Source organism: Gadus chalcogrammus, chromosome 16 (genome assembly GCF_026213295.1).
Source record: "Gadus chalcogrammus isolate NIFS_2021 chromosome 16, NIFS_Gcha_1.0, whole genome shotgun sequence".
NCBI classification, from domain to species: Eukaryota; Metazoa; Chordata; class Actinopteri; order Gadiformes; family Gadidae; genus Gadus; species Gadus chalcogrammus.
In genome coordinates this window covers 22,046,974-22,073,667 of record NC_079427.1, presented here as the reverse complement: position 1 = coordinate 22,073,667, position 26,694 = coordinate 22,046,974, and the positions used below count along the sequence as shown (strand labels likewise).

At 44.1% G+C, this 26,694-nt stretch overlaps 1 protein-coding gene across 1 annotated transcript; it reads left to right on the top strand.

The window, feature by feature from the left end:
- Nucleotides 1-254: 254 nt before the first annotated feature.
- LOC130406570 (alpha-2-macroglobulin-like protein 1) lies at nucleotides 255-26,694 on the top strand. The gene is made up of 36 exons (XM_056612235.1): nucleotides 255-396; nucleotides 1,682-1,862; nucleotides 2,269-2,425; nucleotides 5,006-5,058; nucleotides 5,424-5,444; nucleotides 5,709-5,877; nucleotides 6,029-6,113; nucleotides 6,234-6,357; nucleotides 6,670-6,784; nucleotides 6,882-6,997; nucleotides 7,232-7,396; nucleotides 7,695-7,931; nucleotides 8,053-8,116; nucleotides 8,441-8,586; nucleotides 8,839-8,988; nucleotides 9,998-10,135; nucleotides 10,684-10,801; nucleotides 10,933-11,050; nucleotides 11,602-11,830; nucleotides 12,334-12,460; nucleotides 15,112-15,233; nucleotides 15,649-15,700; nucleotides 16,729-16,812; nucleotides 17,127-17,303; nucleotides 17,810-17,891; nucleotides 18,326-18,482; nucleotides 20,891-20,956; nucleotides 22,535-22,703; nucleotides 23,032-23,228; nucleotides 23,428-23,643; nucleotides 24,372-24,490; nucleotides 25,158-25,248; nucleotides 25,535-25,603; nucleotides 25,686-25,791; nucleotides 25,888-25,929; nucleotides 26,132-26,694. The coding sequence occupies exons 1-36, from the start codon at nucleotides 320-322 to the stop codon at nucleotides 26,209-26,211; spliced, it is 4,419 nt and encodes a 1,472-aa protein (XP_056468210.1). The 5' UTR covers nucleotides 255-319; the 3' UTR covers nucleotides 26,212-26,694.

The following is a 26,694-nucleotide window of genomic DNA, read 5'->3' as shown; positions in this document are numbered from 1 at the left end:
ATCTGTACATCTTCATCCCTGTGAAATCCTGCTCATTTAAAAGAAAATGTACTCAAAGCAAGCCTTGACTGGCTTCTGCATGCATTCAAACTGGGGGTGGGGGTGTTAAGGGGGGGAATGGACTATTGCTTTTTGTTTTTTTTGGACTTCCCCTAAATTCGACCTCTCATAGGGACTAGGGAGGAGGCAGTGGTCCGCCTGATTTCGGTGGGAGTGGCTGGATAGTTGGGGTATAAATAGCCTGATTAAAGTCATACTCTGAGCGGCTGGACCTCCTGTGGCCAGATTCTGTTTGGTGTGTTCCGCAGAAAGCAGCGTCATGGCACCTGTCCTACTGTGCGTGCTGGTTTGGACAGCGTTTGCCTGGTCTCCAACCCGCGCCCACCTCAACGAAACGTAAGTATGCACACTTAAGGCAGGTCCGAGGATCTGGGTTTATGCAGCAACGTTAGAAACACACGGACACCAGTGTGTTTCCACACGGAACTGGAACATAGACATGGGGTGGCAAAGGGTCTCGGCAAGGGGGCATGAGACGACAGCACGTGGGAAGAACCCTTAGGCCTCCAAGACTTATACAACAACACCGGTTTTTGTTGCAAGGGGTTACGTTTGAGGGGAATGGGCCTAAGATTACATTTCCAAATCTTCACCTTCAGTTCATTTTCTAGTTTGTTCAATGCTTTGAGAGGCTTGTGGACATAGTGGCGGTTTATTTTTTTTTACAAATACAGTTTTAAGAATAAAAGGTTAGGGGGGCAGCTGGGGTGGCAAGGCTCTAAAGTGCCCCCCCCCCCTGTAGATCCGCCCCTACTTGTACAACACTAATGCTGTTACGAAATCGTGCACACCCAAGCAGGTTGGTGTACATCACGCACGCACGCACATTTGAATAATTTATTTGAATCCACCAAATTACATTCAGTACAGAGAAAGGATTAAAATATTAGCTAACAAGATAACAAGCTTTGATACTCAAGGATACAAGAAACATCACCTGTGCCACAGAGCAAGGCTGCCTATTGTAGCTGAAATAGAACAGAATTTGGCCAGTTTTTTACCTCTGGTTTTTGAGAGCCCTGCCAGTCCAAGCCCACTGACTGTGAGTTTGTGGACTTGCCCCAAACTGCCAAAGATTAATACTATCAATTTGCATTCATAACCTATGTCTCTGATCCTTGTACTGATGGGCTGGTATTTGGTTATTTTGTCATAAAAGGCTATGCCCATATATAGGTCAAAGACCCAACCTACCTCCATCAACAGCTCCTCCCTCCTATCTTTAGCCAGAAAAATAATATCAGGGTTGTCAGGAATGTTTTTGAACACATCATTAGTACTGGTGAACCAATCTGCCATTACACAGGAATGTTTGTACATGGAAGCATTTGAGTGTTTTTTCCTTTGCATTGCTTGCAATCAAGTCCACCAAGGGATATGCTTTTGGTTATACCAGGGTGTAAAAGTTTTGCCAGACAGAAATAACAATGACTCAAGAATAGTAGGTACAATTAATACAAAGACCAAAACATCTAAGCACACGAACATATCCAATAATATAGTTATATTTCATACGTAAACAATCAGTTGTAATATTAATCAGATGGGAGCATCAATGAAGAGAAATCCTGTAAATATTGACCACAGACATCACGATCTCCGCTCCTCCTCCTCTCGTCAGCATCTACGCCGTGACTGTGAGCTCCAGGGTGACCGGAGGGGCATCTGAGACGCTGTGCGCCCACGTCCTCTCCCCCCCGGAGCCGCTGGCCCTCAGGGTGACTCTGGAGGCGCAGTCCGGGAGCACCGTCATCCTGGAGGAGACGGTTTCCACGGATTACTACGGCTGCTCCACCTTTCAGGTCTGCTCCTCACTTAGAGAAGAACCAACAAATGACTTCATTATTTAAACTAATTTCAACGGAGCAGGGTTTTATCCAAAGTCCCATTCATCATCAGTAGTCTAGACCCCCCCCTACTACCCCTACTAACCACTGTAATGTAACCACTAACGCATAGATAACCACGTTTAAGAGTAACTACAATGTTTGGGGTTTCCTGGCTCTTTAATGTTACATCATGTTGCGTAACGTGGTATGTGGTGGTTATATGGGTGAGGTTGTACCAGTACATGCGTCCTGTATGGGGCCGGCGTCCAGGTACTGGTGTCGGGGTCGGGGCGTCCGTCAGCAGAATGTATCTCAGTGCATCGTTGTTGTACCTCAAAGCTACGTTGAGCCCTTGATGATGGGGCGGGTGGTGTTGCAGGTTCCCATTGTGACCAGCAGCACGGTGGCCACGGTCAATGTGACCATCCAGGGGGAGAGTGCCGTCATGAGCAAGAAGACCAAGGTCATCATCGCCCCTCCAGCCTTCCTTCATCTGATCGTGACGGACAAGCCGCTCTACAAGCCTGGACAGACTGGTACACATGTGCTCACCCCGTCACAAGCCTCCAGCCTACAGGGAGAGGGAAACACTGTATTGCAGTAGTCACAAATTTTGCTCTGCATTTTTTGTTTACTGCAATAAAAAGGTTGGATCAAAGCGTAGGCTTCTGGGCATCCGTGAACCTGGAAATGATATTTGTGTTCTCAAGCTGTTGTGAAAGGGAAACCAAAAGTCTGTTTGAGTTAGTCCCCGTCTGTCATCAATGCATAGACAATGCCTCCTCACCACTTCTGGCAGACTCTTATTCTTTCATATGGTGTGTGGTTGCTGTTCAGGCTTTCACCGTCTCCACCCACAACAACCTGAGGGGGGTGGGCATGATAAGAACTGTTGTGTATTTAACAGGAACTTTGGACCAGGATTAATCCATATCACTTAGAAACCCACTGCATCGTGTTTCATCTGAAAGGCCTTTAAGGGGAACTTTGGACCAGGATTAATCCATATCACTTAGAAACCCACTGCATCGTGTTTCATCTGAAATACCTTTAAGGGGATCTTTGGACCAGGATTAATTCCATATTGCTTATGCCCCTTTTCCACCGACAGTACCAGCTCAACTTGCCTCGACTCGGTCCGCCAAAATTAGTTACCTGGGCTGTTTCCCAAAGTGAAGGCTGCAGCCTTGCTAGGACGCGTCCTTGCTAGTCGCGTCCTATGGAGATGAGACTAGAGTGCTAGCTCGAGTGCTTCCTAGCGTTTGTAACGTCTGACTTTGGGAACGACTTGGTAGTGTGGAAGCGCTTCCGCTTCCGCTTTTTAATACTGCGTGTCCGCTTGTAAACACATGTGCGCTTATGAATAAAACATGGCAGCAATCAAGCTGATCGATATTTATTTGACTTTTGTCTGTTATGAATGCGGTCATGTCTCCTTCGCATGGAGCCTCTTTGGGGAAGTCACAAAAGCTTTGTTGTGGTTGATCGAATTGTCTTTATTAAAAGGAAAATCCATTCAATTTTTATAAAACTAAGTGAAATTGTCTGAGAACTTAATTCATGCATCACATTTACAGTACGGTTGATTACTATTATGCAGGGGGAAAAAGACAAAGAAAGAGATGATAAACGTATTTATTTGGATATATGATCTGATTCATTCATTCATATATGCCTACAATCTACCAGTGCTTTGAACACATAAGTATATCATATAAAATACAATTATATACGTTCATTAAAAATTACAAACATTGCAAATGATCGGTTGTGCATTAATTTTACAACATTGGATAGTGGCACTATCCCTTCCACCGGCAAACAAATGTTTGTGCGCCACCCTAAGGCGCACAAAAGCCTCCGTTTGCTGGGCTGACCCTAAAAAAACCGTAAAACATAAATAGTTATACATAAATAATGTAATCTTGTGAGCGAGTAAATTGACATTGGTGACAGTGGTGTTTAACACCAGCTACGTCCATGCAAAATATAGCAACGTATCATTAAGTTGCAAAAACTTTGTGGCACAGGTCTTTAGGCTTGATTATTTGCATTAACATGATGAATCTATAAAAAGCAATACGGCACAAAATATTTCTGAAAACTAATATAACTTCACTTCATTTGAACGTGTACGTGCGTCTCTGCCATTTTCAAGAACCCGCCCAGTGAACGCAGAGGATTGTGGGTAGTTTTGGCCCGTCTAGGATGCAGCGATGCATCCTTGAAAAATCTCGGAATTCTCAAAAACGAAGGACCCGAAAAGGGGGCGTATTTCGAGTGTCCTCAACATTGGAACAGTGCTTGTCGGCGTTCGATGACGTAGCGTCCTTAAAAGGGCGGCCGTTGAGCATGCTTCCTTGACATTGGGAAACAGCCCTGGTGTCTGGTACTTTTTCAGTCTCACCTCCATCGAGGTTCCAAGAGAGCTGATCTGATCATACCGTAAACAGCCTACTGGCCACTGATTGGCCAGAGTTACGCCACTGGCCGAATAATGATGAGCGCGACGTCCGAGCCTGACACCCGACACCCAACAACCAACACCCGGCATCTTTAAATACTAGCATCAGCGTCAAAAATAGTGATTGATTATTGAACATGGCAGGATCAGCGCGCAAGAGCACGCCGTGGACCGTGACAGATGTGGAGACACTTCTGTGCATAACCCTGTCTGATAATGTGTCGCATATAAGTCTCAGTTTCGTGCATGCGTGCTATGACGACCCGCCCACGTTAAAGAGATACTTTCTAGTTGGAAACACAACGTGCCTGAAACCAAACCAAGTTGTGCCACGCTAAGTCATGGCGAGGTGAGCTGGTACTGTTGGTGGAAAAGGGGCATTAGTAACCGTCTTCATGTTTCATCTGAAATACCTTTTAAGGGGAACTTTGGACTAGGATTGATCCATATCACTTATGGATAGAGGGGTTTCATCTGAAATACCTCTGAGGGTTTGGTTTCCTTGAAACCAAATTGTTCTAGTTTTGATTATTGTTTTATTTGAAAATAAGGCTGTCCTTTTGATTGTTTGTGATCACCTTTGACTCATGTACATTCTGAATGTCCAGACTTGAATATATATTTGAATACACCTGAATTTATTTATTTGTAGTCCAGTTCCGGATCGTCTCCATGGACGCTGGCTTCATCCCTTTCAATGAGCTGGTACGTGATGTCCTCTTATTTACAATCCTTCATCAAACTGGAGGGCCATGAATTGTTCCTGTCAGTCAAACTGACCCCAGCCGCCCTCCAGACGGGGGGTGGAGGCTGAGCTCTCTGGTGCTCTCTCCATTACCTTCCATACTACTATTCTTTTGGTGTCATTATGTAAGAATTTCCTTTTGATATGTCATATAAAAAGGTCTTTATTGATTATAATTACAAGGCTAAAGATAATATGAAGGAAAATACTTTTGTGAGTAAAGAATAGAAAATACAAATAGTATGATAAGGCCATACAAATCTAGAAATGTATTTATGAAAATAAATATAAAATGACTAAAAACGTCCTTCCCGTTTATTTGCAGTATAAAACAGTTGAGCTTCAGGTAAGAACTCTTCAAATGTAGTACATAATACATTTTTCTACATTTTGGTGTATATATATATTTCAATATATTTCAATAGTTTCATTCCAACCATTGATAAAAAAAGGTATTATACACCGCTGCAAATCTCATGGACTTTGCATAGGAGGGAAATGGAGTAATCTTGGGGGTTTTAAATAATCAGTTGCATCTGTAAGTACAGCAATACCTGCTCGATTCGCAGTGATTTGGTACATGTCTCCATGTCTTTCACTTGATGCCAAGGACCCCAACAGAAACCGCATCGCGCAGTGGCTGGATAGGGCCGCCGTCAGTGGCATCCTGGACCTCTCTCACCCCATGAGTCCAGAGGCCGCCCAGGGACCCTACACCATCACCGCCTGGACGGAGAAAGGAGAGAGCACCTCTCGCTCCTTTGACATCAAGGAATACGGTCTGCCCCCGACTGCAACAAATACACACACACGTGCACACACGTACTGGTACTACACAGTAAATGTTGTTTTAGAAACATTTTGAATCTGATGGATTTTATTAGCCGATTTTTCATGCTTGGAAAATGATGCTTAGTCTTGTCCTTTCAGTTTTGCCAAAATATGCCGTCAACATTAGACTACCTAATGTCATAAATATTTTACAAGAAGAAGTCCCCATACAAATTTGTGGAAGGTGAGTGTCCACAATGCAGAATTCATGGAAAATGCCCTTGAGTCCCATCATGCCTGTGGTCATCATTGCTTCCTCCCACTGTTAATCCACCAATGCCTTGCGAGGCGCTCCTTCTGACAGATACACCTATGGAAAGCCTGTCCTTGGGTCCATCAAGGTGGTAGTTTGTAGAGAGAGCCAGGGCCTTTTTTCATGGGATTATTCTGAAAAGCAAGAAGACATCTGTGTGACATCTCAACTGCAGGCAAGTGGCAACTAGACCTTGCAGCCTAGGGGGTTGGCTGGCAGTTATGTGACTCGTAAATACTTCCTACATGAACCCGACTTATTCTAGACATTTTAAAATATCATCCGATGCATGGGGTAGTGTTGGGGTTATTTTGGGTTAGGTAAGTCGAACATTTACATAAATGATGACTCATATAAATATTACTCCTCTTATCTGTCATTTGCCTCATATATATTAATGCTGCTTATATGTGTTCTAGATCTTGATCTATTTGGTTTCAGAAGGTGTTGGCTAACCTTCGCACCACTTTTTCGTTCTATCTCCCAGACGGACAGAACTGGCTGTGCAACGCACTTCATTAGGGTATCAGCATTAGGCCCAAGAGATCAAACGTACCGGGACATGTTTGAGGTGACGGCTGAAATGGAGGAGTATGGCACTGGTAGGTTTATGAATGAAATAATTAGTTGTTTTGCAGACAAAACAAGACATTGTCAGTGTTGGTGTCAAATAATGACCGTTGCCTGTATATTTTGTAGGGGTGGTCATTCAAGCCAGTGGCCAAACGCCCTTCTCTGTTAATGTCAGAGAACTCACATTTGAGAATGTTGCAGATAATACTGCCTATAAGCCAGGGATCCCATTCGAGGGCAAGGTAACGGATATTGGCCATGAGCCATCAAATTCAATGTGTGTGTGTGTGTGTGTGTGTGTGTGTGTGTGTGTGTGTGTGTGTGTGTGTGTGTGTGTGTGTGTGTGTGTGTGTGTGTGTGTGTGTGTGTGTGTGTGTGTGTGTGTGTGTGTGTGTGTGTGTGTAATGTTTTTTATCTTTGTTTGTTTTATAAATATTAAAAACTTGTGTGTGTACGTTTCCTTCCTTGGGTTCCAGGTCAAGCTGACTGGAATAGACAGGAAGGCGGTGGGGGACGAGGTGGTATATCTATACGTGGACGTCAACGCAGCGTCGTACAACCTCACGCTTCTGACCCAAGACAACGGCATGGCTTCTTTCTCCCTGGACACCTCCCTGTGGAAGAACAGCGTGGTTCTTACGGTTTGTCCTTGTGTCTGTATGTTGAATCGTTGACTTGCGGCAAGAAGGTCCTGGGTGCAAAAGCATCTGGGTCCTGGTTTTGTATGTTCTGCACGTGTTCACCTGGGTTTCCGCTGGGTGAGCCAGTAACCTCCAACACCAACACCTCTGTGGGGTCAAGGCCCTGTCAGTGGACCTCCCAGAGAAGCTGTTTAATCAGAAAAATGTTTTACCAGGGGGACACTCAATGCTTTCTGTATTTAAATAACTTTTTTTTTAATTTTAAAGTTGACATGTGTTGTAATATCTCCTCCTTTAGGCAAGCTCTAGACCCAAGGAAGAATGGCAGTCATTTGTGCATGAGGAACGCCTGCCTGCATACCCCTCGGCAGTACTGACCATGAGGCCGTTCTACTCCAAGAGCAAGAGCTTCGTGAAGATCTCAGCCAACGGCCACAAGAGCCTCTGTGAGGAGGAGTCCCAGGTGGGCGCCCAGTACATCATCCAGGGCGAGGAGCTTAGGCCGGGGCAGGAGGAACTGCCCTTCTACTACACCGTGAGTCAGCGTTGTTAACGCTTACACAAACACTTCAACGCTTTGCTTTATTCATAAAAAAACGTGTAATTTGGAGATATATCTCTGGCGTTAGCGCTTTCTCCCTCCCTGTTTCGATTAGGTGATGTCCAAGGGTGCAATAATGAGGCATGGGCATCTTCCAGTTGCTGTAAAAGAAGGAATCGGTAAAATATCCTTAAAATAGCCAATAGGACTTCTCCTATTGGCTCCACTCCCTTGCTTGATAGCGTGACGGGCGTTATGGAAACGTTTAACAACACCCCCGCACCAATCATATGAAACACAGCCTTTCTAAATCCTTTCTAAAGACTTTGGCCTTTCAAATAATTCAAAACTATTTTAGAAGAATGTATCAAGGATGTGCCATAACATTTATCATTTGAAATATTATTACTGCAAAGCTTTCTGAATTTTTCTTTAGTAGACCTTTTTTATATTGCTGCTACTACCCTCTCCATGCCTTATTCTTCCCCTTCTCTCCGATCTAGTCAACAAAGGAGTGCTATCCATCCCCCTGCTTGGAAAAGCTGCCCTCAGCCCATATGCCCAAGTGGTGGTGTACACTTTGATGCCAAGTGGGGAGGTGTTGGCGGATAACAAGGACTTCCCAGTGGACCAGTGCTTCGAGAATAGGGTGAGACAGGCTAAACATCAATCTGAAATGGCTGACAAAGCTTTTTGTCAAATTGAATTTCATGGTGACTTTACTGTGCCCTTTAAAGTGTAACCTTATGCTAAGACCAAACCCAATGAAAATTATTTAACATGACAATGCAAGGTGTGGTTTCTAAATGAGCATACATAAGGACAGCAATAGGAACTGATCAGAATGGCCATTAATACATGGTATTGTTACTGCAACTCTTTTTTGTGTTGCTATCTCCAGGTGAAGCTGGAGTTCTCAGCAGATCGAGAGCTGCCTGGAGGAGAGACCTCGTTTCGCCTGGAGAGCCAGCCAGGATCCTTGTGCTCCGTCAGGGCGGTGGACCAGAGCATCCTTCTGCTGCAGCCGGATCAGGAGCTCAGCGCTTCTTATGTACGTTCTCACACTCTTACCAAAGACATAGACTCCATCCCAGGACAACCAGTGATGACCCAGCTCAAAGGATGATAAATAAGGGTCAGATATTGTTTTTTCTATTTAAGGTACTATGGAAAAGGGCTTTTAGGGCAATCCCATTTCGTAAACCATGGGGTTTGCATCCAAAAGTGAACAGCAGTCTGTCGACTGTTTACTTTTCTGAACTAAGCAGCACAAGAAGCTGACAGTTGGCTACTGTTAAGACTGCTTAAGGCAGGATATTGTTATATAACACTTAATGCAATGTTTCTTAAAGATAGTGATATGGCAACTAACTATGACAAATACAATTGTGGATTTGAGATTGATTGAATAATGGCGTCTCATTTGCATAATCATATTTTTTTTACTTTTTAACACAATCATCTGAAAAAGAATCCCATAAATCCGGTACCCCCTTTCTTTGTAATTTGGGTTTACCAGTTTTACCAGGATTTTATTTTTTCAGGTTTACCTAAGCTTCCAATATATAGAAAAACCTTCCAGGCGGACATTATGGGTCCATTTGGCAAAAATTAATGCCCAAAAACCAAGTTTCAGATATTTTTTATATAACGGGGTGGGGGGGGCACCTTTTAGGTTTTGGAGATATCCGTACTTCCGGTCTATGCTTACTTTATTTGAACACTCCCAGGATTGTAGCCCAGGCTTACTTAACAAAAAAACACAAATTCACGACTAAAACCATAGTTGGCTATGACACATTTCAAAAGAAAAACAATTCATCTCAAAAGGCTATGCATTGAATACAATAAAATAAAGTATTATACGCATATAAATGTTAAGATAAATCTAGTTAGTAGGGCTTTCTCTTGTCTTACGTGGCCTCCATTGGAGAGCCCCATTTTAAGCCCACTGAACACGGTTCACCTCAGACTCGGGAACAGCCCTCTCTCACACATCGTCATGTCAGACTGCTGCACCTGCTCAGTCCCAACGCTCTTTTCATCCATGGTATCTGAAGGTGTTCAACCAGCTGCCTGTGCAGAAGCTGAGTGGCTTCAGCTACCAAGTGGAGGACCGTGAGCCGGATCCCTGCTCACAGCCCTGGGAAGAGATGGAGGAATCCACCGCGAAGGACGACGTCTACAGGGTTTTTAAAGTAAGATATGAGTGATGGCATGAGGAAATACATCAATAATTATGTCAAATATATTATTTGGACCATGATGCCTTATGCATATTGACATGTAAATTGCCCTTTTGTAATGTTATTTATATATTGTAGCAGGCCAGTGGGTGTGGGGTTTCCAAGCCACCAAGTTGAACAGATAAAACCATACAACACACAGAGCAGTTCAAAGGGGTGATTTATTTACAGGGTAAATAACTGTCACCAGGGTGGGGAAAAGGGTAATCCGTATCCAGGAGATGTCACCGGGAGGGCCCTCAAACAAAGCGGTCTGTACATAGGGGGGTAGTCAGATGGTCCAGATGATCAATAAAGTCTCGCTCTCTCTCTCTCTCATAATCAACCCCTGATGTTAACGATGTTCTTATTGATACAATTTGTTGTAACCCCCTCTCCTCCAAACATACCACTCCCCTCACTCCTCTCTGCCGTCTGCCACAATATTTATGCATCGTCCTAATTCCTAACTGGCGATGACAAACAACATTTTCCATTTTTTTTTTTACTCACACTATTAGGAAATTGGAATAAAACTTGTGACCAACTCTGAGGTGAAGAAACCAGCCGCCTGCTTGTACCCTGAATATCAGCTTGCTCGTATGAATCATGATGAGGAATTTATGATGTATCCTGGCGGTAGGTTCCTTGATATCGGCGGATCTTTGAGGATGTTAAGCAATGTCTAATTGACATGCCTGACACTGAAAATCACCTCCATTCAAGGATATTGTTCAATGTAATGTACTCTGACACATTCTGTTCGTCAGTTGTTCAAGAATCCGACTCATCGATGCACTTGAAGCCCATGAAAAAAAAACTGGAAAAAATAGAAACTGTGAGAAGCTACTTCCCTGACACCTGGATCTGGGAGCTGATCGCTGTCGGGTTAGTGCTCTACTCCTGAAACCTGGATCTGCTGGGTCAGTGCTGGGATTGAATCCCTGTTTGGTTAGTGCTGGGATCTGATCCCGTTTGGTTAGTGCTGGGATCTGATCCCGTTTGGTTAGTGCTCTACTCTTCAGGTTAAAGCTACACTAATTAGAGAAGTATGTTGCTAAATTGAAAGAAGTACGATAATTGGCAAGAGTTACAAGTATCTCATTTTAAAATGGAACTGAAACCATTTCAGTAAAAATAACATCTCCCACCCCTCAGAAGAGCCTGGGGTCCCCCAACCCATCAGGGAAGAGATGTCCTGATTGGTCATGAGCACTCCCATCAGCTTTGAGCCGTCTTAAATGGACATATGGTCTTATACTATCGGCAAGGCCGGCCTAGTCATCTTGAAAGGATATCCTCAGTGTATTCTCATCTCTGGCTGATGGCTGTGCCGTTTCTGATTAATGACGGTGGTTAAGTGAGCGGTTGAATCTCAACCACACCCCCTTAACACACTGGAGGTCCCTATTTGACGTGGTGACCCTCTCCATCTGCAGAGACAGCGGGTCGGTGAGCGTGGTGAAGACGCTCCCTGACACCATCACCAGCTGGCGGGCCCAGGCCTTCTGCACCTCCTCCTCCCTGGGCTTCGGCCTGTCCCGGGACACGGCGCTGGTGGCCTTCCAGCCCTTCTTCGTCAGCCTCACGCTGCCCTACTCGGTGGTCCGAGGGGAGGTGTTCACGCTCAGAGCCACCGTCTTCAACTACCTCCCTAGCTGCATCATGGTGGGCCTCTCCGTGCTGCGTGTCCCCCGGCCGGTGGGCTGAGGGGAGACGAGGACGCTCTCCATTCATTAGAAGCTACTCAGAAAGGAAGAGATCCTTTTTACACCTCTTGCATCCAAGAATCTCAACGCATTGTGTATAGTATCATGTAGTGTAGTATAGTATTATGAAGTATACGATGTAGTGTAGTATAGTATGTAGCATAATATGCAGTATAGTATGCAGTATAGTATTAAGTTGTGTAGTATGAAGTATGGGATATAGTATGTAGTATACTGTAGTATGGGATATAGTATGTAGCATAGTATGCAGTATTAGTATTATGCAGTCTAGTTTGTAGTATAGGATGCAGTATAGCATTATGCAGTCTAGTTTGTAGTATAGGATGCAGTCTAGTTTGTAGTATAGGATGCAGTCTAGTTTGTGGTATAGGATGCAGTCTAGTGTGTAGTATAGGATGCATGATGTAGTATGTGTGTTGACTCTGAGCTCCCTCTCTGCAGGTCAGGGTCCAGCTGAGCAACTCGTCCCACTTCTCCCTCAGAGAGTGTGCGGACTGCCAGTACACCATGTGTGTGTGTGCAGAGGAGAGCAGGGTTTTCCAGTGGGAGGTCAGCCCCTCCTCCCTTGGTAGGACCTAATGACCTGCTCCTTATGCCCTTAACACCGCAGGAAACTCCTCCTTCATGGAAGGACAATCATATCAATATAATACAATTTATTGATCCCAGTCCAGAAGAGTAGCGGCAGCAGCTCTTAAAATGAATCTCTTTTTATTTTCTCTCCATTTCAGTTCTGAGTGCGCTCCGTTCCTCGCTGTAAATGTCAGAAGTCTTCTTCACTGTAACGTCACAGGCCCATTCGCACATTGTAGATAAATCACAGGAAAGGATCTGCCACTGCGTCTCTGAAGAACATCCCCAGTCTGGGTGATCAAAGCACCACAAGCGTCCCTCGTGGCTTCACTAAACATCCGTCACCAATAACATTTGTAAAAATCACTTCTGTGTACTAATTCTACTAAATGGCGTAGAGCAACGACAGCACTATAGCACTTTGGTCTTAGGGATGAGAGGACTGTCACATAGCAGTTCTCACTGAGCCTGATCATGATGGTAGCGATCTTTCCGCGCATTGTGCAGCTGATTAAAGTGCTTTGGATTTGAATATTGTTGAGGAGGGCATTATATTGGTACTGGAGCATGCGCCTGATTTAAGTGTCTAGGGAGAGCAGTCGGCGATGGAGATAATCCTCACTTTTTGCCAAGTTCCATATCATAAACTGTCATTTTGAAAGATGTTAAAAAACGGTGACTCCACTGAGTCAATCTGCTGCAGCATGTCTACTATAGTGAGGAGGCTACTCTAACTCTACTATAGTGAGGAGGCTATTCTAACTCCACTATAGTGAGGAGGCTATTCTAACTCCACTATAGTGAGGAGGCTATTCTAACTCCACTATAGTGAGGAGGCTATTCTAACTCCACTATAGTGAGGAGGCTATTCTAACTCCACTATAGTGAGGAGGCTATTCTAACTCTACTATAGTGAGGAGGCTATTCTAACTCCACTATAGTGAGGAGGCTATTCTAACTCCACTATAATGAGGAGGCTATTCTAACTCCACTATAGTGAGGCGGCTATTCTAACTCCACTATAGTGAGGAGGCCATTCTAACTCTACTATAGTGAGGAGGCTATTCTAACTCCACTATAGTGAGGAGGCCATTCTAACTCTACTATAGTGAGGAGGCTATTCTAACTCCACTATAGTGAGGAGGCCATTCTAACTCTACTATAGTGAGGAGGCCATTCTAACTCTACTATAGTGAGGAGGCTATTCTAACTCCACTATAGTGAGGAGGCTACTCTAACTCCACTATAGTGAGGAGGCTATTCTAATTCCACTATAGTGAGGAGGCCATTCTAACTCCACTATAGTGAGGAGGCTATTCTAACTTCACTATAGTGAGGAGGCTACTCTAACTCCACTATAGTGAGGAGGCTATTCTAATTCCACTATAGTGAGGAGGCCATTCTAACTCCACTATAGTGAGGGGGCTATTCTAACTCCACTATAGTGAGGAGGCCATTCTAACTCCACTGTAGTGAGGAGGCCATTCTAACTCCACTATAGTGAGGAGGCCATTCTAACTCCACTATAGTGAGGAGGCCATTCTAACTCCACTATAGTGAGGAGGCCATTCTAACTCCACTATAGTGAGGAGGCCATTCTAACTCCGCTATAGTGAGGAGGCCATTCTAACTCCGCTATAGTGAGGAGGCCATTCTAACTCTACTATAATGAGGAGGCTATTCTAACTCCACTATAGTGAGGAGGCCATTCTAACTCCACTATAATGAGGAGGCCATTCTAACTCCACTATAGTGAGGAGGCCATTCTAACTCCACTATAGTGAGGAGGCCATTCTAACTCCACTATAGTGAGGAGGCCATTCTAACTCCACTATAGTGAGGAGGCCATTCTAACTCCACTATAGTGAGGAGGCCATTCTAACTCCACTATAGTGAGGAGGCTATTCTAACTCCACTATAGTGAGGAGGCTACTCTAACTCCACTATAGTGAGGGGGCCATTCTAACTCCGCTATAGTGAGGAGGCCATTCTAACTCTACTATAATGAGGAGGCCATTCTAACTACACTATAGTGAGGAGGCCATTCTAACTCCACTATAGTGAGGAGGCCATTCTAACTCCACTGTAGTGAGGAGGCTATTCTAACTCCACTATAGTGAGGAGGCCATTCTAACTCCACTATAGTGAGGAGGCTATTCTAAAAGTGGAGGCAGTGCTGCTGCCAGAGACAGCCCACCTCCTCTCCTGTCAGTGAACCAGCGATGGCCTGCCATCCCACATCAGCAGTGATGACACACACACACACACACACACACACACACACACACACACACACACACACACACACACACACACACACACACACACACACACACACACACACACACTCCCCATTCCTTTGAAGAATGCTAACAAGTCAGGTAGTCCCTCTAACGAAACAGCCAGAAACCTCTTCCTGTGGGAGGGGTGTGAGAGACACCTTTTTGTTTTGATTGGAGGGCTTTGGTAATGTTGAGGAGGGGAGAGATGTTACAGTCATGTTAATGAGGTGGATGTGTGGGGGGGTCAAGTCTAAGACGGCTGGAGAAAGCCTTGTGAACACAAATCAAGTGACGAGGGTGCAAATAAAAAGGTTGATCGATTAGCAATGATCGTGTGTGTGTGTGTGTGTGTGTGTGTGTTTAGGGGAGGTGACCCTGGAGGTCCGGGCCGAGGCGCTGCACACGGAGCAACTGTGTGGGAACGAGGTGGCGCCCCCGCCCACGGTGGGCCGGGTGGACACAGTGGTGCGCAAACTACTGGTGGAGGTGAGGTTCACGCTCATGGATGGCACACACACACGTTGCCCACCTCGTACTCTGCCACACACGGGTCCTCACATGTGTAAAAGAAAAGCCAACATCTCTTTAAGTCCCAACATGTTGTCGCTCTGTGTTAATCCTAAATCTTATATTTTCTGTGTTAATCATGAAGGTCTTGAAACGCTCAAGCTAAACCTAGATGATAAGTTCCCACACAGAAAGCCGTGATAATGTTCAGTGAACCATCAGGTCAAAGCCCTGCTAGAGGACTCAATGGGCCGGTTCTGAAGGACCATAGAGACCCCAGAGCAACATGATGGGGGTTGTACACTAGAGTTGACGTAATTGTGTTTTTAGCATTCTAGGAATATAGCAGATGTTAATCCTCATAGTGAAAGTGTGCCGTTCTTCTCCCTTCCAGGCAGAAGGCACCCCAGTGGCTGTTACCCACAATGTACTCCTCTGTCCTGGAGGTCAGTTGGTTCCCATTTGTTTACTCAACCTATACTTTGGGTTTCCTCACTGAAAAAGGGTCAACAACTCTATGTTAAGGACTACAGCGGCAAGACTGGTCTAGGGTCATTCTACAACACATGCAGCCTGAAGCAGGGCCAGGCTGGCAGGGCAGCAGGAACCAAAAGGGATAAGGTTCAAATGCATGACAAATAGTAACTAGAGACCACAATGACAAAGGGATGTGAAACATATAACCAACTGACAAGGGACAAATGAAGTGAACTTGTGTATATGGGGGAGACTGATCGGGGAATGAGGTGCAGGGGGGAAGATAGGACAGGGAAGCTCGGGTGAAGGACATCTGGTGGAGAGGTGGAGAAGAAAAACGAAATCACATAAATACAGAGTCGGACTGACCAGCGAAGCAAGCCCAAATATTGCGAGCTCATCTCCAGTTTTTCCTTGAGATATTAATAATAATATAATTCATTATTATAGATTATAATATTATATTATTATTATATAGACAGAACCAACACCAGACCTAAGGGTTAAAGAGAATAAGTTCTAAATGTGCAAGGCTACCAATATGTTTTCCATTTTACCAACATTGATTTATTAAATGCTCAAAGGACTGTTAATAACAATAATATTATTCTAGATTTATATAGTTTGAAATATATGAAGACCATAACAATCCAGAGATTTCTAAACTGAACTATAATATTCATCATTACATGGATTTGAATTTGTCCGATTACAGATAACTCTTCATTTAAAATGGATGATTTTGTACATTTTCGACACGCCCCACAAAGATAAATGACTGGATGAAAACCGTACAAATAGACACACAATGTCTACCGTATCTTGCGTCATTATTACAATAATTAATAATTTTTATAATAGTAAATCATTATTTCTTTAGATAATTTACAATGCTCCCTACTCATTTATTTTAAACGATGTAGACGATGGATTGATGGAAGTCAATCGTACCTTGTAACATTTTCTCTCTTCATTAGTTTGTCTTTTTATTCCCCAGAGAAGCCAGCAGAGAAGAACATCTCTCTCCTGCTGCCAGACCTGTTTGTGGCTGGTTCTGCCAGGGCCTCTTTCTCTGTGTTGGGTCAGTACCTTAAAGATATCCAACAAGGGTTTAATAATGCAATCATAGTATAGAATTATTGAAAATTGTTAATAAAGCAATGAAAAATAATTATAATTAAATAAATATATATTTTTTTAAATATTTGAAGAGGGTACATTTGTTTTTCGTATTTTGTTACATCTCCCATATGAAGTGTGTGTGTGTGTGTGTGTGTGTGTGTGTGTGTGTGTGTGTGTGTGTGTGTGTGTGTGTGTGTGTGTGTGTGTGTGTGTGTGTGTGTGTGTGTGTGTGTGTGTGTGTGTGTGTGTGTGTGTGTGTGTGGTGCTGGCCAGGGGACCTGATGGGCCGGGCCATGAAGAACCTGGACAAACTGCTGGCCATGCCGTACGGCTGCGGGGAGCAGAACATGATCCTGTTCGCCCCAAACATCTACATCCTCAACTACCTGACCAGCACCGCACAGCTGACACACGCCATCAAGGAGCAGGCCACGCGCTTCCTGGAGAGCGGTGAGGCCTGCAGAGAGCACCAGACAGCACTATTATCACCCAACATCATACACAGTCCCACCAGAAGGTCTCCACTCTGAAACGCTCGTGGTGGGGCCAGTGTTCAGCAGATCTCACCATGCGCTCCATGTCAACGCTCCCTTACTCAGAGGGGAGGGGCTCAAAGCTCTGAGTGTGTGAGCTGAATTCACATCAGCTTCGAGGTCACGTGACACAGCCCCCTAGTGGCTCAGCTAGGACACACATCGGGGGACCGGGGGCGGTCCCCAGCATACATCGCCTCAAAAGTCACTGCTTGCTACTGCTTTGGGTTTGTCTTTTTGGGCAAAAACCTGAGGAAGAGACCTATTGATGAAGAGGTTAAGAAAGAAGAACCTAGTTTAGAAAACAACTGGGCAGAGCACAGAGCAGCCATAGGAATCACAAATTAAATTATAATTTAGATATGTTTTTGCATGTATCAAATGCAAATCTACAATCTGAGCATCCTATGCATTCATGTGCAGGCTACCAGAGAGAGCTCACCTACCGGCATGACGATGGCTCCTACAGTGCTTTTGGCAAGAGCGACGCGTCTGGAAACACCTGGTGAGTACGTCAGCTGGGGCTTCTCTTCGTAGTTGGCATGGTAACCGGGTGGGCCATCCCGCCATGTACATGGGTTTCATTCTGGTACAGGGCACATTTAAATAAAAATCCCTTAAAAGGCCCCTATTGTACCACCAGTTCAGGTGCGTACATGGGGCCCTTCATATGCTGGTAAGACACCCTGGGAGGGAATGCAGAAAGAGGGAACCCGTCCTTCCAGGGATGGGTAGGAGTGCAATGACTGCCACAATAATGGTCAGGTGCAATGGTAGCAAAACAGGAAAGAGGTTGGTGTAGAGGTGCTGGAAGCCAGGCGTCTCTGCATGATCCTACACACTGAAACATAAAAGTGCATTGAGCCCCACCCCTCATTTCCTTACCATGACCTTGTTAATGTGTCGTTTGTGGCGCTTGTGCCTCATTCTCTGTCCCAGGCTGACTGCCTTTGTGATGAAGTCGTTTGGCGGCGCCAAGCCCTACATCTTCATCGACCCCAAACTAATCGTGGACTCCAGAACCTGGCTGCTCAGCCACCGGCGGCAAGATGGATGCATCACATCAGTTGGAAAACTGTTTCACAACGGCATGAAGGTAACTTGGATCAAGCCATACGGCAGCAAATGTATTCAGGAGCTTCATATGACCCACAGTGGTTCCCCTAAGACGTGCTAGAAGGGTGTGGTACCTGTCCTCCCAGCTGTGGTAAAATAGCATTTGGGAATTTATTGTCACTCATGATGCACACTTAGAATAAATAACAAAGACATGCTTTTGAAATCTAGTCCAAAGAAGATGTAAATACCTGACAGCCGTGTGTCTGAAGAATGTTATACTTGTATCCTCAGGCCTAGTTCTGATACAAGGTATTATGTCTAGTGCTAACAGCAGTAGAGATGGAACTCAGACATAATGACATCTGGGCCAGATGTCTGATATCACATTGCTTTGTACACTCAAAAAAATATTTAAGCCCAAAAGTTAAAATGTATGCATTTCAATTGCATGACAATTTTCCATCTATTTTGATCACATAACTCCAATGTAAAAAATGACATTTCAATCCATGTTTATTAATCATGTTCATTCAACATGAATAAATTAGATAAACTCAACATTAATCAATTAAATTGGACTTACTCAGGTATTATGCATAAACCCAATGTATTTGGTTAGATTACATGAACATGATTAATAAACATGGATTGAAATGTCATTTTTTACATTGGAGTTATGTGATCAAAATAGATGGAAAATTGTCATGTAATTGAAATGCATACATTTTAACTTTTGGGCTTAAATAGTCTTCACTGTACCTCAGTTTTCGTATTCTGCTGAAATTCAGCTACAACAATCACTGTTTACAAAAACACAAGTTAAATATCATTTTGCGAAGAAATAAGAAGGTAGGACATACATTAGAGCAATTATCCATATTTATTACGACAACAAGGAGCCTGGAAAGGAATTTGGAAAATAAATAAAAAACAATTACATTTATTGACAGTTGTACAAATTAGTACAATCTCCTGTGTGTGTGTGTGGAGATTGAGATTGATCCAGAGGCAACTGTTAGTGTGATCTGAAGAGCACTAAATTACAAGAATAACGCTGAGCTCAATACCTGCTTGATACTGGTGATATGTCACAAAGTTTACACTCCCACATTCACACAAACCTGCAGAAAAAAAAGAAAGGGTGGAAGGGACAGATTAGCTGATCAATATTTTAGTAGAGAAAACCCAACAAAAAATGCCACTAATACTTACTATTAAGAGGTTGCCCTGGTTTTCACAAAGTAAATCCAAAGAGAGAATACCTGAATATGAAAATTGAGGAAAAGTAGGCTATAAGTGACAATTCACACGAGACGATAAATGTAAGTCCATGGGCATGAATCCCCCCCCCCCCCCCCCAACAGCCGCCATTACCAACTCTCGTCCAAAACTGTGGTAATATGGCATCTTTGGACGTTTTAATACATTTGGAGATGGCAAAGTATAGCATATATTCGAACTGTGTTTTATCAAAACAACCACGTTTTCATAGATTACCAGTACACTCCCGACAACAGGCTCTCACTCCCTACTCAACGGCTGGACGTGTACGGTCGGCAACCACTCCCTCGATTGCACCTTAACGGCCAGGAGCCAGTCAATCGCGGGGACATGCGAAATACGATAGCTAGCTAAATGCTTTGGCAGACCCAATGTCTAGCCACCTGACGTAAACCATGCCTAAATGCTAAGGGCACAAGCCGTTAAACAACATAAGCCAAGGGATTTGCGATACCATTGTGAAAGCAATAGCATATTTATGGTGTTTCATGACTATTTTCCTAGCCAGGTTACCCAGCTAGTTAGCTAAATAGTTAGCTAGTGCTAGTTACAGTGCTAGATAACTCGCCTAAATGAATAAAGAAACGCTTATATTCAGTAACAGAACATCTATTCTAATGTTACCCACAACTGTTTTTCAGTTCAGATGTTTGTGGGTCAGTAAAAAAGAGAACTGTACTAGGAAAATAAAAATGGACTTTTCTTTTCCAAGTTTAGTAGATCAAAAGTCAGCGATGGGATTTTCAGATCAAATCCGGAATTCCAGATTTCCGACCTAGAAATTGTCACCTTTGTGAATCATGCGTACTATCTGTATTTAACGAATTTGCATGATCCGTAAAAACCAGAGTGAAATGGGGACGATTTTCGGGCATAAACTGTCTGAAGGACATTAAGATTTGTTCCTTTCCAAGTGTCCTAGAGGATGTGTGTTTGCGTCCAGCTGGAGCTCAGCAGGCCTATCTCCACACCTCTGTACCCTACCCGTGCCCCAGTGGTTCAGTGTCAGGTGACAATAATGAGCCCAGAAACTCAGGGCTCATTCCCTCCATCGCCATAGTGCCAGCGACTTCCCACTCAGTCAAGGGGAGGTGGTTCTTTTCTTTTCTTGTGCTTACTACGTGCTTTGGTGCAGCCTGAGCTCATTCCATCCTGTTCCCCCAGGGCGGGGTGAGCGACGACGTGTCTCTGACCGCCTACATCACGGCTGCACTGCTGGAGCTGGATGCAGTGAGTGCCCCTGCCCCATGTTAACGCCATGAGCTATGAGCTATATATGTAGAAACACCTTGAGCTATGAGCTATATATGTAGAAACACTATGAGCTATATATGTAGAAACACCATGAGCTATGAGCTATATATGTAGAAACACCTTGAGCTATGAGCTATATATGTAGAAACACCTTGAGCTATGAGCTATATATGTAGAAACACCTTGAGCTATGAGCTATATATGTAGAAACACCATGAGCTATGAGCTATATATGTAGAAACACCTTGAGCTATGAGCTATATATGTAGAAACACCTTGAGCTATGAGCTATATATGTAGAAACACCATGAGCTATGAGCTATATATGTAGAAACACCATGAGCTATGAGCTATATATGTAGAAACACCATGAGCTATGAGCTATATATGTAGAAACACCATGAGCTATGAGCTATATATGTAGAAACACCTTGAGCTATGAGCTATATATGTAGAAACACCATGAGCTATGAGCTATATATGTAGAAACACCATGAGCTATGAGCTATATATGTAGAAACACCATGAGCTATGAGCTATATATGTAGAAACACCTTGAGCTATGAGCTATATATGTAGAAACACCATGAGCTATGAGCTATATATGTAGAAACACCATGAGCTATGAGCTATATATGTAGAAACACCATGAGCTATGAGCTATATATGTAGAAACACCTTGAGCTATGAGCTATATATGTAGAAACACCATGAGCTATGAGCTATATCTGTAGAAACACCATGAGCTATGAGCTATGAGCTATATATGTAGAAACACCATGAGCTATGAGCTATATATGTAGAAACACCTTGAGCTATGAGCTATATATGTAGAAACACCATGAGCTATGAGCTGTACATATATAGAAACACCTTGAGCTATACATATATAGAAACACCGTGAGATATATAAATATATATATATAAATTAGTGGTTGGGCGATAAAAAAAAATATCGCCGTTAATCTATTTTCAAACACTTCCTTGTTCGGACCCATCATGTGACTGAACGAACCATTCAGGAGCTAGAATTTAGAATGAAGTAAACGTGAGGGAATCAGAGGCAGATTCAACAGAATATCCTTACTGTGTTAAATATGTAAGTAATAATTGTGTAACATAAATATATAAATGATTAACTGATTGTAAGTACATTTCTAACAAATTAACTCTAATATAAATTACATTAATTTATTCTACAACTTTCAAATATTTAACTTCTAAACCTTACATTATTATGGATAATTACACGGCTCTTCTCAATGCTGTAGACTGCTCTTCACAACTTCCGGCGGTGAATTATATTTGATAATTCACCGTTGCCAAGTATAATTGACAGCTGTCAAGGTAAACAAAAGGATTATATAAAAAAAATACAGTCTGTCACCACATGAGCTCTATATCTCGCTCTCTAGCTTATGTTGTGCAAGATGGTATAGATATAAATATATATATATATAGAGATATTTATTTATACCGTCTGTCTGGTGTGTGTGTGCCCATATAGATACAGTATATAGCTGATTCCCTTGTTCCCTGGTGTGCCCATTGCAGGCAGACCCCATGGTGTCTGGGTGCCTGCAGTGCCTGAGAGTGGCGGTAGCGGGAAAGCTGGAGAACATGTACACCACAGCCCTCCTCTCCTACACCTTCACCCTGGCAGGGGACCAGCAGACCAGGGCCGCGCTCCTCACCGCTCTCCACCAGCGCTCCGTCACAGACGGTAGCTGCATCTCTTTTCGGCCTGCCCACGCATGAAGTAGCCTGACCGCAGACGTTTTGAGGAGAACATTGATTAGATCAGGTTCTAGTCTAGACTAGATCATCCATAGGCACTCTACTTTTTCAATATTTGCAGGGCACGCACTCATTCAAAGAAATATTGGGGATCAGATGTATCCTGTATATGTGTTAAAAACAGTATTTAAGCCAGGCATGACTGTTTTCAATACATGTGGCTTTATATTCAAGTAATAAAGATAAACCTTGAAGTACTGCAGTAGTTCAAGTGTAGTTCTCCCAAAAGCCCCTCACTATCTCTGCTCTTCTAGGGGGCACGCGCCACTGGAAGCGGGCGGAGGCCTCTGAGAAGGTTCTGGACTCCCTGGAGGTTGAGATGACGGCCTACGTACTGCTTGCGGTTCTCTCCGGACCCCCGGTGCCGGGCTTCGACCTAAACTATGCCTCCAGCATCACACGCTGGCTCATCCAACAGCAGAACCCCTACGGCGGCTTCACCTCTACGCAGGTCGGAGGACACACACCAATGTACACTGTGTGATACTAAATGGCCCCCAGCATTAACTTCCACCCACACACGCAAGCTTTCGCATTCCAGAATCTCATTCAATCTGTCCTGTCTAACCGCAGTTTGATTTTAAATGAACTGAGGAGATGTCTGGTTGTGACGCCCGGTGCAACTTGTAAACCCTGTTGGACCCCGACAGGACACGGTGGTGGCCCTCCAGGCCCTGGCCCGCTACGGCGCTGCCACCTACAGCTCGGAGGGCGCCTGCGTGGTGGGGCTGAGCTCGCTGGGCGGGGCCAGCTGGCAGTTCACCGTGGACCAGAGCACCCGGCTGCTGTACCAGGAGCAGGCGCTGGACCGCCTGCCCGGGGACTACCGCGTCACGGCCCAGGGGCAGGGCTGTGTCCAGGCACAGGTGGGACCCCCAGGGGCAGGACTATGTACAGGCACCGGGCTGTGTCCGGGACCAGGGCTGTGTCCGGGACCAGGGCTGTGTCCGGGACCAGGGGTGGAGGAGGAAGGAGGGGTTTCCAAGAAGCCAAGAAGGGGTTCCCACCTCATGGGTTGATACTAGTCACTGAAGCCTGAGTGTCTCCCTTGGTTGCCCCATGACACATCTCTGGTCAACTGCCGCTTTATGGGTGCCAGGCAGCAGCTCTTATTATTTGTGTTCATCCATTGGAAGGTATAAAGGCTTTCCTTGTATAAAGTCTTAACTTAGAATAACATTAATTAATAGTCCTTAAAATATGTCAACCATGGTCTAAAGGATAGGCATGTTGAAAGTCTTCTATCAATTTAGTACTAATGTCTGTGTATAAATATTTTGTATCGAACTTCCCAACTTTCCTTAATACATAGATGAGCTAGTATAGCCTTTGATTTCATGGTTCCTACAAACGCATATAATCTGTTTGATACTAATAATTAACTGGTAGTTCAGTTTCAGCCTTAAAATATATATTGGCATATGGAGAGATTTTTGGACTTTGTAGGCTCCTGGTTTTTTTTTTTGTACGGTGACGGTACCCCCAAGATCGGGGTAAGCCCCCGATCAATATTCCTGGAGGGGGATGGCACTTAAAATCTAATTCAACAAGTAATTCCACCCCGATGTTGGTTCACCTTGTTGTCACCAACCAGATCGCCATGCGTTACAACATCCCCCCTCCTGGTGACTTCAGTTCCTTCCACATCGCCGCAACAACGACCGCTGTGTGTAACAGCACCCGGCCCACACTGACCATCAGAGTGGACCTCAGGTAAGGATATGGCAAAAGGCCAGACTGTTGAGAGAGGGGTGGTGGAGACCTCAGCAGATAGACCACAACGATACCTACCAGATAGACGGGGGAAACCGGCTGTGTGCTGTCACTGGCTTAGTGAATGTATAGTATACAACCATTGGATCCACCAACAACAGAACATCAAACACAAATGAGTCCAGGAATGAATTCTAGACTAAAGGGTACACTGTGGACTTAACCAGTAAATTTTTTAATGAGACGCACTGATTTTTTGTTTTGTAACTAAAATCTGCCCACTGGCTCTCCAGTCCTAAAGGTACCATAGCCCTGTATAGATGGTAAGCAAACCAAACCCCTAAAACAACTTATCTTAGATTAAATGGGATCTAGTGGACTACATCATAATGCAATGGTTTGATCTCCATTCAAATTCAGATGTTTATATGGACTCAAATTGCTCGTCATTGCTTGAATTACCTGTTACTGGCCATTTTGTGTCGCTTGGTAACGTCACTGAGGTTCTGAATCAAAGAGTCCACCATACAAAGAACTTTTTAAGATGTTGCTCGTTGGCTCAGACAACCTCAAATTCTGTGTTGGGTTTCCTTTACGACAGTCTTCTGGAAGGTGAACTTGTTAACTGAATGGCCATCTGAGAAGGTTTTCTGCCCGTGTTGCTCAGGTACCAAGGTAGGAGAGAGGAGACCAACATGGTGATCATCAACCTCAAGCTCCTGTCAGGCTATGGCCTTCAGCAGAGCACTCTGCAGGAGGTGAGTTTAGATGCACTGGTCTGTGTGTAGCCCTTTAAGTGAGTTTAGATGCACTGGTCTGTGTGTAGCCCTTTAAGTGAGTTTAGATGCACTGGTCTGTGTGTAGTCCTAAGTGAGTTTAGATGCACTGGTCTGTGTGTAGCCCTTTAAGTGAGTTTAGATGCATTTCTCTGTTCTGTGTGTAGCCATTTAAGTGAGTTTAGATGCACTGCTCTGTTTTGTATTCATATTTATTTTTCAACATGAAGACTGTTGTCAGCAAGCGTTCTGTGTTCTTCCCTCTCAGCTGAAGAGAGAGAGCAGTGTGAAGCGTGTGGACTTTGAAGAGGGCTACATCAACATCTACCTCGACGGCGTACGTACCAGGGGAGCCCTGTTCCCATCATGCTTGTGTTTACATTCCTGTGCTCCTCCCCTCACTGTTCTTCTGTGTGCAGCTGAAGAAGGAGGTGTTGAGGAGCTACAGCGTGACCCTGGAGGAGGAGGAGGCCGTCAGGAACCTGAGGCCGGCCGTGGTGAAGGTGTACGACTACTACCAGACAAGTAGGCCCCCCCCCGCAGTCCCACTTCTTAGGACTCGTGCTCGGAGGAGTTAGGAGGAGTGCTCTTCATTTGATTGTCCTTTGTGTTGTTTCCAAGGTGACGAGGCAGTGGCAGACTACTCCTCCCCTTGTGCGGAGCGTAAGTACACCCAGTTTAACCACGCCCAGCTGAAGCTTGCCAAGGTTCCTGCCTAATGTGTACATCGCATTCCAGCTTGCTGTTTTGTTATTTATTAAAGTGTAGATCCTGCTGTGCCCCTTTTAGGTTTTTAAGCGAAAACCAAAAAATACTTTAATTACAACTTGAGAATTGCAAATAATAACCTTCTTTAATCTTGTAGGTGATGATGTGAATGATCTACTATTGGAACGATCTGAGCCACCAACAAGAAGCACATCAATCAAATTAAAGCCGGACTAATGGTTGTGCTACATTGTTAATTGTAGCCAGTGAATTCTTTGAATGACAAAAGATGAGATTTCATTTCAACATATACACTTTAAAAAAGAGGAAATTGCCAAGATGACATGCATTCAAGAAAGCCAGTGTTTATTCAATTACAATTCTGTCTTTTAATCGATAAAGATAATCCATAGTTTCCATTGGCGTGACAGTGAGCTATGAAACAAGGTACCGTAAACACAATAATGGTCCAACAGTCGACTGGGATTGAATGGATCCGAACGACGGAAACAAACCGGTATTACTAAACAGATTAGGTAGAAGTTTGTCTGCACAGGCTGGGTGATTACAGGTGAATTGTGATTGTGATTTCATGTAGTGCGCCTTGCTCTACATTTTATTCTCTTTCTAACAAATATTATATTAATTCATCACTACCATAGAGTTTAAATTTTGCCACAATAAAATCTTTAAATGACAAAATACAAATATCTGTTTCCC